We start from the raw sequence: 15,552 nt of genomic DNA on the forward strand, positions 1-15,552 counted from the left end.
ACAACGCGTCGCATCGCGACGCGTTGTGAGCTTGTAGATCTGCTATTTTCAAACATTTTCTACTTTTACTTTTGGTACTTGAAGTACTTTTTGATGCCAATACTTTCATACTTTTAAGTACAATTTGAATTCCGGACTTTTACTTGTAACACGAGTACATCTACATTGCAGTATTGATACTTCTACTTAAAGGAGGACTTCACCACTTTTCAACCTATCTTCATATAATTGGTCTTCACTAAAAAATTGCTTTTTCTTTTTTTTTCTCAGAGGAGGGCTGTGGGCAGGTCAGAAACCCATCGTCTTGTGACATCATCGATTGGTAATCCAAGCTAATAGAAACTGCAGGCTTTCTATTCCTGAAAAGTTGCAATGTTAAAGTGGAAGCCATTGTTCTCGCGAGTCACGATAATACAAATCTAAATATTTTTTTTTTCAAAAATATTGATACATTCTTTTTTTTTTTTTTTTAAATGATGATGTCACAAGACGATGGATTCTGAACTTCCCACAGCTCTCCTAGAAGACTTGGACCGGGTAGAAAAAAATTGCGCTATTTTATTATGAACATTAGTGAGGACCTATTATATGAAGATAGGTTAAAAAGTGGTGAACTACTCCTTTAAGTAAAGAATGGGAGTACTTTTTTCCACCACGGCCATGCACACGACTCCTTGCACAGGACAGGATGAAACAGATTCTCTCACAGACCCTGGAGGCTAGCCGAAAAGACTCACATTCCACAATAAGTATGTGCCCTCACCTTTGACCAGTTGCCTGCGGTCCAGTCTGCCGGGCAGGGAACGTGCGCGTTGCAGGAGGTCACCGACTCGGGCTTGGGCAGTTGTTTGCATTCGGCGGGCTGGAGGGCTCTCTGCTCCTCCACGCTCACTGCCTGGATGCAGAGCACCGTTCTCTTAGCCAGGCCTAAGCTCCCACAGCTGGACGAGCACGTCTGCCACTCTCCTGCCCACCAGCTACACACACCGTGTAAAGACACGCAACCAGATGGACAGAGTTATGATTTAGTTATGGGTGGATGACGGGGAAAAGAGCAAGGTTTACTTTGCAGCTACGTGTTTTTTTTTTTTTTTTTTTTGGAAGAATGTCAAAATGACAAATGCTTTTTGTAGGCAGGATGATTCAAAAATGTTTTATGAATCAATGCAATCACAAGAACAAAGCACTCATGTTTTGTTGTGATTGTATTCATGCATACAGTACAGGTTTCTCTTAAAAAATGTAATATTGTGTAGATCCCCAATCATCACTGACTGCGGAAATGTCATATTGGACTTCAATCAACTCTGACTTCAATAGGCTATATTATAAATCCTTGAGAGAGAGAGAGAGAGAGAGAGAGAGACCATGTGCTCAATGGTGATAAACGTTGAGTTGAAAATGTACCATAGATTGGTGCTTCTAAGATCAACGGGAGAACTTGAAAAAGAGGAGCACTTCCGAGCACTCGAAAAATAACGGAGGAGAGGGCATAAAATCAAGGTACTTTAATCATGTCTACGATATCTAAAAAGCCAATATGTTTCGACTAGCAATTGGTCTTCACCAGGGCAAGTATGAGACAACAAACACAGGTGCATAAATAATGTCAGAACACGTGAGAGATGCAGAAGCAGTGTCAATCAGTGGCCATTAGTATACCTAACATACCCAGAACTACTACACGCGTGTGTACCTGAGCACCACACTAATAGGAGCATAACACAGGAAAATAACGCAGGAACAATCAATCAATTTGGGTCGCACATGAGTGCGTGGCTATATTAAGAGAAAGAAAAATGCATACAAGTATAATGTGAAACAGCATCTAAAGAAAAAAAAAAACTGGAAATACAGATAAATAAAGTATAAAAGCCAAGGAGAAACGCACAGGTGGAGGCTTCGTAAATTAAAACAATGGGAAACTTGTTGTCCCTGGACGCACCGGCGCCTAACTCTGTCTCCACTAGGGGGAGCACAAATCCAGGATTTTTTTTTTTTTTTTTTTTTTTTTTTTGGCGCCGCAAAGCGGCGCCGCGAAAAATCGGTTATTTGCGGTTATAAAGGTCTAAAATGGGTCTAAAATGAGTCTAAAATGGGTCTAAAACGGGTCTAAGATGAGTCTAAAATGAGTCGAGCACTGCTCGGACACGCACAGCGGTCCGCGGGGCACCCAACAAGCCAACACACAATGTGGCTGTGCGCACAACAAAACCACACTGACCACAAGTCCACAACCATGACCAAAGATCTGCAACCAGCAGCTACCAATATTTACAAGCAAGCAAGCATCTCATCACACGCGCGCACACGCACACACACACACACACACACACACACACACACACACACGGAGGAGGAGAGGAGAGGCTGGCTAACCACAGTGAACAGTTAGTTAAATAAAGCCATGTCTTACCTTGAGAAAATGACAAGAAAATATCCAATTTTATATTGAGGTGCCCAGAAGAAAGTTCCTTGGAGGCACACAACACAACGTGTCATGTTGTTACCTTTTCCACTGTTTGTAGCAATAACTTGGCTCGTGTCGTGGTAACTTATTCAAATAGTCCATACTACTTCTGTGTAGATAACGATGATTTATTACTTCCAGGGCCAGGCAGGAACATACAGCATAAACGTCACGTTTTCACTAATCCACTTGTATTAACTTAACTTCTCACTAATATATTCTCCCCAGCATCACACCCGCACATTCACTTCCGCGCCGGTGTCAAAACACAGCGTCAACGTCATCCCGTACTGCTCCTAAGCCCGCCCCCTTAAAGGCACAGGCTTGGCATATAACACAGTAGACCTATACCTCCCGCCCCCCATTCGCTGTGATTGGTTTAGAAGCCACGCTATGGGTGCTTCAAAGGGTCAAACAAGGCGAATTTCTGACGTTCTTCTTCTTAATCACATTTTGTGATTATATGATCGTAAATAAATAAAAGGAGGGAGGGGGAGCCGGGCTCCCCCTACTGGCGAATAGGGGGAGCCATTGCTCCCCTTGGCTCTATTGAATAGGCGCCAGTGCCTGGACGCACTCAGTCCTCCGGGTCTAAATGAGGGCATCGGCTTTATGTGTTTTCTTTGAGCAGTTTATTTTTGCAGCTTTTCTGGCCAGCCATCGTCAAAGAAAAGGTCCTTTTCACTTAACTGGAGCTCAGTTAGTCTGTTCTTGAGACACTACAATGTCAGTGGTTCTCAAACCTTTTCATGTGAAGGACCCCCAAAATGATATGTATTTGGCCACGGACCTGCATCTCAAAATATTTAGTTCCAGGGACCACCCAGAAGCAAAATTTGAGTTACAAACGTTTGCTTTGAAAATACATATATTAAAAGATTTCCACACATTTTCACGACTTTTTCAAAAATAGCAGATCTACAAGCTCGCAGCGCGGCACTCGGTGCCGCGCTGTGAGCTTGTATATCTGCTATTTTTCACTGGTTAAAGCATTCAATAATTCTAGGCCTAAATGGGTTAAAGTGTAGAGGAAAAGTGACGAGAGAAGATGTTGGCGCAGTTACTTACAAGGATACGTAAACATTGTTATGATGTTAAGGAGATTGCAACTGAGAATGGAAGCTCTCCTCTGCGAGACTATACAGTATATGAATGAAATGTCCTCCTCCACGCTCAGCAACTGACAATGGAAGGCTCCATTCTCAACGCTGAGAGAAGGTCAACCTCTACACACACAGAGGCGTGTAGAGGTTGATAAGAAACACACACAAACACATATCTCACTTAATGGGTTTTCTAAACCTTGGAACCTCGGGTAGCTGACAGAGGAACAGCTACTTAACCTTGCTGTTTGCTTACAGAGGGATAGCCGTTTAAAACCCATTTAGGCCTAGAATTATTGAATGCATTAGCAATTGAAAAATAGCAGATCTAGCAGATCTACAAGCTCACAGCGCGGCACCGAGTGCAGCTTGTAGATCTGCTATTTTTGAAAAAGTCGTGAAAATGTGTGCAAATCCATATACATATTAAATCTTTAATATATGTATTTTTAATGCGAACGTTTGTACCTAAAATTTTGCTTCTGGGTGGTCCCTGGAATTAAATATTTTGAGATCTGGGTCCGTGGCCAAATAAATATCGGTTTGGGGGTCCTTCACATGAAAAGGTTTGAGAACCACTGACATAGTAGTCTCTCAAGAACAGACTAACTGAGCTCCAGTTAAGTGAAAAGGACCTTTTCTTTGACGATGGCTGGCCAGATTGCTGACATATAGAAACATAGGTTTTTCAATAAACCTTAGAAGGATTCAAAAGACACTTATAGAATCGGGTCAACATTTTAATTTTCTCGATTTTTCAAAAATAGCAGATCTACAAGCTTGCAGCGCGGCACTGTGAGCTTGTATATCTGCTATTTTTCAATAGTTAAAGCATAAAATAATGATACACAATAATGTGTACCCGTTCTGAATGGGTTAATCCGACTACGCTTAGACCCATACAGAGGGGTTTACTAAGCACACACTGAAACTAGCAAATAGCAACTAAAATATTTAGTGCTTAGTAAGAATGATAAATACGAAATGAATAATGTGATGTGCATATACTAGATCAAAAAATAAATCAAACACCAATACCCTAAATAGGAACCTAAACTGTATTTCCATTTATCGATCCTTAACTCATACTCTGCGATCCCCGTCGAAACCGTAGATTTCCCGCTGTACCGCGGTGCCATGCCCGTAGATCCCGGAAGTTTAATTAGCTTTAATCATTATGAAAGGATTAAAAGTATTATCGCTGATTTTCGCTGATTCTGGCTCTTTAGGCCCGCCCATTAACTGTATCCTGTCGTTTTTCCGTTCTGGACCGGATCTAGCTTTCCGTATCCTGTCTGAGCCTGGGCCAATGGGCCATAGTCCCGCCTCCATTGGTTTACATTGTAACAGAAGAGAAAGCTACTCGGCGATGGAACACTCGTTTTTCAATCCGATTTTTGCGTTTGGAAACTTTGATCCAGTCTCTACACGCCTGGATTATGATCCCCGCACATATCGTGCGTTTTGTGCGTGAACGTGTCCACGTGTTACCATAGCGCACAGTTGGCTTTTTTCAATGTTTTTTCATGTAAACACTGGCGGATAAGCAGGAATACAGCGTGGCAACGGATATGTCTTTTTTTTATTCGAAAGCTTGTCATCGAGTCTACACGTCTACTAGATGAGTCGCGCACAGATTGTGCACGATGCGTGCGCGTGCCCACGTTAAAAGGTAAGGACAATTTGGCAGCTGCTTACTACAGTTATGTTTAAAATGGCAGCAAAATTGTTAATATCCTACTAATAAACGACCGAATGTCTGTCTGTCCGATGTCTGTCTGATACACACACATGCTGACATCACTGACTACAGGTTTTGAGTGTGTGAGTGTGTGTGTGAGTGTGTGTGTGTGTGTGTGTGTGTGTGTGTGTGTGTGTGTGTGTGTGTGTGTGTGTGGACAGGGAATTACTACTTTGTGGGGACCTCATGTCCCCACAAAGATAGTACAATCGGAGAAAAAAAAACCTTGTGGGGACAAATTTTGTGTCCCACAAGGTATAGGGTTAGGTTTAGGCCTGTCCTCTAAAAATCGACGAATCGACGCGTCGTTTTAAGCCCCCGTAATCGACGCCAATTGTTTGAGTCGAGCCGTCAAAAATATATAATTTTTTTTATCACACCAGTATACTGTGGTGCGGTATGAGAGCGCTGGACTGTGACTGTCATGTAATTCTTATTGAGTCCATACTTCCTACTACTAGACTTAAAAATAAAATCAGTTCACGTGACTTGAAAGTTGCCTTGATCATATAACAGGGAGCTCTTATTTTGAAGTTAACCGCTTGGAAAGGAAATGCGTCGACGAGTTGTTATTCTACTTGAGAGCTGGCCAAAGAAGCAGCAGAGCCAGCGCGATGCGCTTTCACTTTCACTGCCGTGGGTGTGGGGTGGTTGGACTCAGGCTGAGGAATAGCGACGGGCGAACTGTTTTCTTTTTATTATCTCGCACCAGATCGGCAACATAGCTCTTTTGATACAGCAGCGGTGCTCTGAGAAAATACAACTTGTGGAAATAATACACGACATGCTGTCAAAGAGATGCATTATTCTCTCCTCCGTTGTTCTACTCTGCTCCACAATTCACAATTACGCACGGCAAATTACGCACGGCTGGACGCAATCTTATCGTCATTAATGTCCAGTGTCCACCGCTATCATGTCTCAATATGCACGGTAGTTCATGGATCTAATTCACTTTAAAGGCTTAAAACATATTGCTGTTTTATTGTATTACGTTGACGTGGTTTAAAAGCTTAAAGCACCACTTTTTTTTTCTTTTTTTTCCCTTTTTTTTTACATAAACGATTCGTCGACGCGTCGGATTAACCCCCGCGACTCGAATCGACTTGATAAATCCTGCGTCGAGGACAGCCCTAGTTAGGTTTAGGGGTTAGGTTAAGGGTTAGGGTTAGGGTTAGGGTTAGGGTTAGGGGTTAGGTTTAGGGATAGAGGTTAGGGTAAGGCCACAGGACTTGCATAAAAATGAATGGAATGTCCCCACAAATATAGTAGACTATGTGTAATGTCCCCACAAAGTAGTAATTGCAAACCTGTGTGTGTGTGTGTGTGTGTGTGTGTGTGTGTGTGTGTGTGTGTGTGTGTGTGTGTGTGTGTGTGTGTGTGTGCGTGCGTGCGTGTGCACGCGTGCAGGAGTGAATTAGCAGAATCTAAAAGGTGTAATTTTCATGGCCAACCAGGGGTACATTTTCAGTACTTTTACTTCTAATCCATTACATCTCAAAGGAAAGTATCGTACTTTCGCTCCGCTACCATTATATGAAAACTTTAGTTACTTTGTAGATTTTGATTATTATTACAAAACACACCAACCACGAAATGGGGACATTCTGCATTATGAGCACTTTCTTTTAGGCCTAGAATTATTGACTGCTTTAACTATTGAAAAATAGCAGATATACAAGCTCACAGCACGGCACCGAGTGCCGCGCTGCGAGCTTGTAGATCTGCTATTTTTGAAAAAGTCGTGAAAATGTGTGCAAATCTTTGAATATACAGTATGTATTTTCAAAGCCAACATTTGTAACTCAAATTTTGCTTCTGGGTGGTCCCTGGAACTAAATATTTTGAGATGGGGGTCCGTGGCCAAATACATATCATTTTGGGGGTCCTTGACATGAAAAGGTTTGAGAACCACTGACATAGTAGTCTCTCAAGAACAGACTAACTGAGCTCCAGTTCAAGTGAAAAGGACCTTTTCTTTGACGATGGCCGGCCAGATTGCTGACATAGAAACATAGGTTTTTTCAAAAAATCTTAGAAGGATTCAAAAGACACTTAAAGAATCAGGTCAAAATTCCAATTTTCGTGATTTTTCAAAAATAGCAGATCTACAAGCTCGCAGCGCGGCACTCGGTGCCGCGCTGTGAGCTTGTATATCTGCTGTTTTTCAATAGTTAAAGCATAAAATAATGATACACAATAATGTGTACCCGTTCTGAATGGGTACTGCTACTAGTATTGCTACTCATTTTGAGTAGCAATACTTTTGTACTATTACTCGGGTACATTTTGAATGCGGCACTTGTACTTTTACTGGTAAAACATGTGGGCAGTTCTTCCATCACCGGGGGGTCAAACTCACATGGCCGGACAGAGCTCCTCTTTGTTACAGCTGACCTGCTTGTCGTCCGGCCGGGTGGAGGGGTCACAGTAGTCCTCCTCCACTATCCCAGACATCCTCTCCACACAGTGGACTACCTGACGCTTCACACCTGCAACACACAGGGTTCCCACACATCTTTATACCAATTCATTTCCAAAACTTTTCCAAGACTTTTCCAGAATATTTAACCCGATTTCCAGGACTATATAGCAATAATTCAGCTCAATAACGAGTCGCTTACTCCTATGCGCAAATAATACGGTCTCTTTTTGTAAGACACTTTATGTATATATACTTATATATTATTTGCCCCCTCTATTGATGCACATTTTCTTTATTGGTACTGTACTGCTCTTGTTTTTTCCTCTTATCTATCTTTTTTCTTTGTAAATAACTGTATAGTGCTGTGCTACAATTGGACAACTGAATTTCCCCCTTGGGATAATAAAGGTATCTATCTATCTATCTATCTATCTATAATCATATTTCAACTGGGGACCCCGGCACCCTGACGAGCACTAAGAGTAGAGGAATTTTGTATAACACGGTTTTATTGTGAAAATAGCCGATCTACATGTTCACAACGCCTCGCGTTGCGAGCCGTTGTGAGCATGTAGATCGTCTATTTTCACAATTTCTGCCTCTAATATGAGACAATTTGGCCAAAGTTTAATATGTCATTTCGGAGGTATTAACAAAATCAATAACCAAAGACAATGCATAACTATTTTTTTCCAGGACCTTCCAGGACCCTTGATCAATTCCAAAACTTTTCCAGTACTGGAAAAATATTTTTCAAATTTCAAAATATTTCCAGGAATTTCATGACCGTGGGAACCCTGAACACAGGTGAGTGGGACAGGGAAACAGTAGGGCCGTCACAATTTAGAAAATGTCAAGTCGACGACTAATTGTTACACAAATAATTACGATTGACGATTTAATTGTGTTTTTGCCGTTGAACATTGGAACATAATATGGGTACAAATGTTATTTATGTTTGCCTTTTAGGCTTCGTAATCCCAAAATGCACAGGTTCAACATGACTAATAAGTTAAATATACAAAGAAATATTAGATTTTCCCCCCCAAAAAATAAATGGTAGAAATATTTGATCTACAAACTAACAACGCGCCACTAGCTTACAACGCGTCACAAAGTGACACGTTGTAAGCTTGTAGTAAGCAAAGTAGTTGTTTCTACTTTGTTTTTAAATATTTGAAAAGGTACGACATTTCTTTTCAACATGGAAACGGTTATGATGAATATCGCCACTGTCGGGCAGAAACCTCGTATCTCCAAGTTTCAAATTTGTACGTTGTTTTCTCAGCGTAAAGCCCTGCTTAGTGAAAACAGCAGATCTACAAGCACACAACGCCTCGCGGTGCGAGGCGTTGTGTGCTTGTAGATCGGCTGTTTTCACTAGTTTAGTTCATTTTTTAAAATGTTATTAAAATAATAAAAACGAATGGTTTTGGACATACGTGGTTTCCACCCGATCAACGACGATATGCAAAATGAACTGCGATTATCTCAAATAATTGTGATTAGACGATTATGCAATGATCGTGACAGGCCTAGGAAACAGATGTTTGAAATGTTACATACACGCAATTCAATGCTACTGTACATGCAGCGCTACACGCTATGCACACCTACTCATGTCATTCACGTGCATGCAAGTAATCTAAACATGCAAATCACAAACGACCACATTGACACGCATGCACAGAACATAATGTGCCAGCTGCTAAGCATACTATAAGAAACTAAAAATACATTGTCATTCTCTGGTGACACTTGTAATTTATATTTATCAGTTCAATCATTAAAACCCATTTAGGCCTAGAATTATTGAATGCTTTAACCAGTGAAAAATAGCAGATATACAAGCTTGTAGATCTGCTATTTTTGAAAAAGTCGTGAAAATGTGTGCAAATCTTTGAATATATGTATTTTCAAAGCGAACGTTTGTAAGTCAAAGTTTGCTTCTGGGGGGTCCCTGGAACTAGATATTTTGCGATGCGGGTCCGTGGCCAAATAAATATCGTTTTGTGGGTCCTTCACATGAAAAGGTTTGAGAACCACTGACATAGTAGTCTCTCAAGAACAGACTAACTGAGCTCCAGTTAAGTGAAAAGGACCTTTTCTTTGACGATGGCTGGCCAGATTGCTGACATAGAAACATAGGTTTTTCAAAAAACATTAGAAGGATTCAGAAGAAGACACTTATAGAATCGGGTCAAAACTCTAATTTTCACGATTTTTCAAAAATAGCAGATATACAAGCTCACAGCGCGGCACTCGGTGCCACGCTGTGAGCTTGTATATCTGCTATTTTTCAATAGTTAAAGCATAAAATAATGATACACAATAATGTGTACCCGTTCTGAATGGGTTAAGCAAGTTGGCTGCAGTCGCCCTTCAGGTGGCCAGTGCTGTCAATCATTTGTTACGTTTCTATGATATCTGAAATTGAATCTATATGTTATACATTTTCCAGCAAGAAAGGAGAATAATAATACGAATAAATATGCTGCCTGGCATGTTAAACCAGGGCCGACTGGGAGAAATGCGGGGCCCTGAGCGAAGTCCGTCCATCCGCTCCATCCGCCCCCCCCCCCCCCCCCCCGAAAGGAAAGTTACTGCAGGTAAATACGTGACTAGCTAACATGGCAAAGAGAGCAGATTTCCCTACTTTAATTGCTGACATTCATTCACAAATTAGTAGAAACTGACAATTACATTTTAAGAGCAGGTTATTACACCATTCCAAATTAAATGATTGAACTTAAAAATAAAACCTTTGGCTTACCTGATCCACAGGTGGCGCTGCATTCTGTCCATGAGCCGTACTTCCATGAGAAATCTGAGATGGGGAGGTAATTGTCCTCTGAGATCTCTCGTCTGACCGTATATTCAAAACGCACTCCTGGGTTGGTCTCTTGGAAGAGGAGCTAGAGCACAAAACAGGGTGGTTTTCCAACAAACAAGGGGGATTCAAGATGATGGAAACAGATGAAAACAGCTTGATATATATATCTCTATATAATATATCTACAGTGCCAGTAATTTACAAAGCAAAGACATTTGCTTAACCCATTTAGGCCTAGAATTATTGAATGCTTTAACCAGTGAAAAATAGCAGATATACAAGCTCACAGCGCGGCACCGAGCTTGTAGATCTGCTATTTTTGAAAATGTCGTGAAAATGTGTGCAAATATTTGAATATATGTATTTTCAAACGTTTGTAACTCAAATTTTGCTTCTAGGTGGTCCCTGGAATTAAATATTTAGAGATGCGGGTCCTTGGCCAAATAAATATCATTTTGGGGGTCCTTCACATGAAAAAGTTTGAGAACCACTGACATAGTAGTCTCTCAAGAACAGACTAACTGACCTCCATTTCTTTGACGGTGGCTGGCCTGCCTGGCCAGATTGCTGACATTAGAAACATAGGTTTTTTTCAAAAAATCTTAGAAGGATTCAAAAGACACTTCTAATTCTAATTTTCACGTTTTTTCAAAAATAGCAGATCTACAAGCTTGCAGCGCGGCACTCGGTGCCGCGCTGTGAGCTTGTATATCTGCTATTTTTCAAAAGTTAAAGCATAAAATAATGGTACACAATAATTTGTACCCGTTCTAAATGGGTAATTGCTGGAATGGCAACAGGAGTGATCGTTTTCACATGCCATCTTTGGCAGCAAAAGTGCTGGTATTGGCTAATAAGCAACCTTTTTCGTTTGTTTATTTTCTAACGGTAGAGAACTTTATACTAGCACGAGAGGTGACTGTAAGCATGCAGGACTGTAATCCAATCGAAAGAACAGATCATAAACTAACGGTTTTCTCTCTTTTTTTTCTCTCTCTCTACATCAGGGGTCAGCAACCTTTTTGAAATGAAAATATGTTGCCATATTTTGATTGGCAGGACATAACGATCATTAGACCCAGAGCAATAATCCACCTATCTCCCCCCGACTCCTTCCCCAGTCAGAGTTCAGAGTTTTAATGAATGTAGAATGTTGTGCAAGATGCAATTTGCTATAAATTAGCTAACTTCATTTAATTGACCACGTTTAAAAAATAATTTAATTACAAATATTTTGACATTTGATTGGCAGAACATTGTTATAACGATCATTAGACCCAGAACAATAACTCATCTATCTCCCCGACGCAGAGCCGTTTCTGGGCCCATGGGGGCCCTAAGCATGATTCTGCTATGGGGCCTTCCTGCAGGCGCGAGCGTAGCGAGCGCCCGCGAAAACATAATAGGCCTAATATTTTTTATTCATTTTTTAATCCATTTTATATTGGAAATATATATATATATATATATATATATATATATATATATATATAAAAATATATATAAATAAAAAACGACAACAACAGGCAACGTATTTTTGCTATGTTTGATTTGTTCTTTTCTTATTTAAATAAAAAAAATTAAACTTCCCCATGGGGTGCTGGAACACCTGCAGCACCCCTAGTTCCCACACTGTGGCAGAGTCCTGCACAGTGGCAACTGTGCCAAATTCACTTTCACTTTCAGCGGTGTGGAGATGCGCGGAAGCAAAGAAAGTCACCACAGTTTGATTTGATCATTGCTTAGTCAATTATGAAGGGATTTCAAAAATTAAAACGTCTCCATATTGCTTGGGAAGTCTACTTCGCGAATAGGAGGGGGCAGTGGGGGCCTTTTTGGTCGGCGGGGGCCTTACGCAGTCTGCGTAGTCTGCGTATACGGCCCGCCGGCGCTGCCCTGACGCCCTCCCCAGTCAGAGTTCAGAGTTTTAATGAATGTAGAATTTTGTGCAAGATGTAATTTGCTATAAATTGGCTAACTTCATTTAATTGACCACGTTTAAAAAAAAAATTAATTAAAAATATTTTGACATTTGATTGGCAGAACATTGCTATAACGATCATTAGACCCAGAACACTAACCCATCTATCTCCCCGACGCCCTCCCCAGTCAGAGTTCAGAGTTTTAATGAATGTAGAATTTTGTGCAAGATGTAATTTGCGATAAATGAGCTAACTTCATTTAATTCACCACGTAAAAAAAAAATCCTCTCTCATATACTTCTGCCAGTGTGCCGGTGAACACCTTCCCCGGTGCCAATGTTGGCACCCGTGCCTATGGTTGCCAACCCCTGCTCTAAATCATTCCCTATCACAGGGACCCGGGGTTTAACAAGTGGATCCAAGATGATATCTTGAAAAAAAGAACAAGTGACTAAATTAAGTTGACATTTAATTTACTTCAGCGCTTGTTCTTTTTTTTTCACGACCACTTAGTAAATCATTTTAAAAGACTGTGCTGCAATGTGTTGTGACTCGCGAGGCGCGAGCAGAGCGCAGTGTGCCTCTCTATCTCTTTACTCTGAGAGAGTGAGACTCTCACCCAGCCTTGGAGCTCATTTTTATTAAATGGCAGTTGGACAAGCAACATAATACTGTATGTTGCATACATATTATGTATTCTCAGAGTCATGCCAACATTGCCTGAAGTTTTATCAACAGGTAGGCTATGGGCAGCCTTTCTCACGCTCTCTCTCTCATGCTGGCTCTGGACCTAAAGGGATGCTCGCTTTCTTTGTTGAAACCAATGCTCGCCCGACCACGATCCTGACCAGTAAGAACGCTGTCTCTCTCTTTCCCTTCGTCAACATCATCACGCTATCCCGGTACTTTTTCACTACAGGGACACATTTTAATTCCTCCAGCTAGTACATTCTGGAAGAATTGCTAGGAGGTAGGACGTTTGCCATAACATTTAGAACACAGAAAACTGCCGCCCCACAAAATCAGTGCCCGTCTTCACATTTCACCCACCATAGACCATTATATTCTGAAGCCACAATCATCTTCCTCTACTGAGGCAACTGAGAAGCAATGAAATCAGACAGCGCAACTAGCGGCCAATCATAGGAAGTTTTAGTTCCGTATTGGAGTCATTTTAAGTCGGCGGAACTATGCCCCTGGTCCAAACGAATGCTCAAAATTAAAATGCTTTTACTTCAGTGTCACTAATATTACAATATGTTTCCAATATAATAATAATAATAATAAATAATAAATATGTGCAAAGAAATAAATGAACAGTGAGCAAAAATACAAATAAATATCACTTCCAGCTCACCCCATTACTAAGTAATGGTCCTCACCTGTAGAGGCTGGAGGCCACCCACAGAGACACTACCACCAACACAGTGCCAATGCGATGCCTATATCTATCACGTAGCAATCAGTGATATGTGTGCACACTCTGCACAGATAAAAAATAAATCCTGTTTGGCTACCTACACTCAGCTAAATTAAATGGTGCACGTTTGACCTGCACGCAGGGACGTGCTGGCCATTGGGAAAAGCGGGACAACTCCCGAACGGCCGGTTCATTCCCGGCCGGTCCAGGCCGGCCATTAGGAAAAAAATAAAAAAATAAATGTCGGCCTTCGTTCCATTTTGGGGGCTGGGCGGCCAACAAAGTAAATCTTCACTGTCGGGCAGAAACCTCGTATATCCAAATTTGTAGATTTCTTCGCAAAGCAAAGCCCTGCTTCATCATACAAGGCCGTCGCACAAAAGTAGTGAAAACAGCAGATCTACAAGTTGCGAGGCGTTATGTGCTTGTAGATCGGCTGTTTTCACTAGTTTAAATCATTTTTAAAATGATAAATACAAAACAAACGGTTTTGGACATACAAGGTTTCCACCCGACAACGACGATATATAACTCATGTAATTGGCCCACTGGCTTGTCACTTGGCATGATCTGAAATGGTAAATCTTTGAGTAGCAGCAGTGCTATAGAGAGAGATCGCGCGCAATGAGGGCCTCTCCAACTCTTTTTCCCGGGCTGAAACAGGGGCCCAGCATGTCCCTGCCTGCACCATTCCCACTGCTCTGCTCAAGTCACACATACCCATCCTCAGTCCTCTCATCACACAAACTGTTAACCTTTCCCTTCAGACAGGTCATCTGTTCTCAAGGTTGCTGTCACCCCTCCCCTTCTCAAGAAGCCAACCCTGGACCCGGAGCTTCTAGCCTAGCCAATTACAGGCCCATTTCCAATCTCGCCTTCCTGTGCGAGGTGGTTGGCTTCTCAGCTCCAAGACCATCTCAACCACAACAACCTTTTTGAGACATTTCAATCAGGCTTTCATTCAGCCCACAACATTGAAACAGCTCTGAGGGTGACAAAATAGCCTATTGATGACAGCCGATGAAGGATCACCATCACTCCTCATCCTCCTTGACCTAACCGCTGCATTTGACATGGTGGATCATTTTATCCTCCTGGAGCGTCTACACATCACCATTGGACTGTCGGACTCTGCACACAAGTGGTTTAAATCTGATCTACCGTAGTTTCCCAAGCATCTAAAAATAATATTGACTTGCACAGCAAGGAGTTTTTATTATTATGATAGAATCAATGCACATGGTATGGAGATGTGTATAGTGGAATATGATCTCTATAGTCTGTGGCAAAAGCACTGGGAAAGTTGGAGGCCACCCACAGAGACACTACCACCAACACAGTGCCAATGCGATGCCTACATCTATCACGTAGCAATCAGTGATATGTGTGCACACTCTGCACAGATAAAAAATAAATCCTGTTTGGCTACCTACACTCAGCTAAATTAAATGGTGCACGTTTGACCTGCACCCAGGGACGTGCTGGCCATTGGGAAAAGCGGGACAACTCCCGAACGGCCGGTTCATTCCCGGCCGGTCCAGGCCGGCCATTAGGAAAAAAATAAAAAAATAAATGTCGGCCTTCGTTCCATTTTGGGGGCTGGGCGGCCAACAAAGTAAATCTTCACTGTCGGGCAGA

The 15,552-nt window shown here is 41.6% G+C and overlaps 1 protein-coding gene across 1 annotated transcript in view; it reads right to left on the reverse strand.

Annotated features, from left to right (window-relative positions):
• The window catches only part of adamts7 (a disintegrin-like and metallopeptidase (reprolysin type) with thrombospondin type 1 motif, 7), a gene marked incomplete at both ends in the record, with an annotated part of 192,011 nt that overhangs the window by 63,533 nt on the left and 112,926 nt on the right, over positions 1-15,552 (reverse strand). The window contains 3 exons of the mRNA XM_080729396.1: positions 764-977; positions 7,677-7,806; positions 10,513-10,654. Coding sequence (XP_080585522.1) covers positions 764-977; positions 7,677-7,806; positions 10,513-10,654 — 486 coding nt within the window. The remainder of the gene's footprint in view (positions 1-763; positions 978-7,676; positions 7,807-10,512; positions 10,655-15,552) is intronic.

The sequence above is a fragment of the Nannobrachium achirus genome (assembly GCF_963921795.1).
Source record: "Nannobrachium achirus genome assembly, chromosome: 7".
Classification (NCBI taxonomy): domain Eukaryota; kingdom Metazoa; phylum Chordata; class Actinopteri; order Myctophiformes; family Myctophidae; genus Nannobrachium; species Nannobrachium achirus.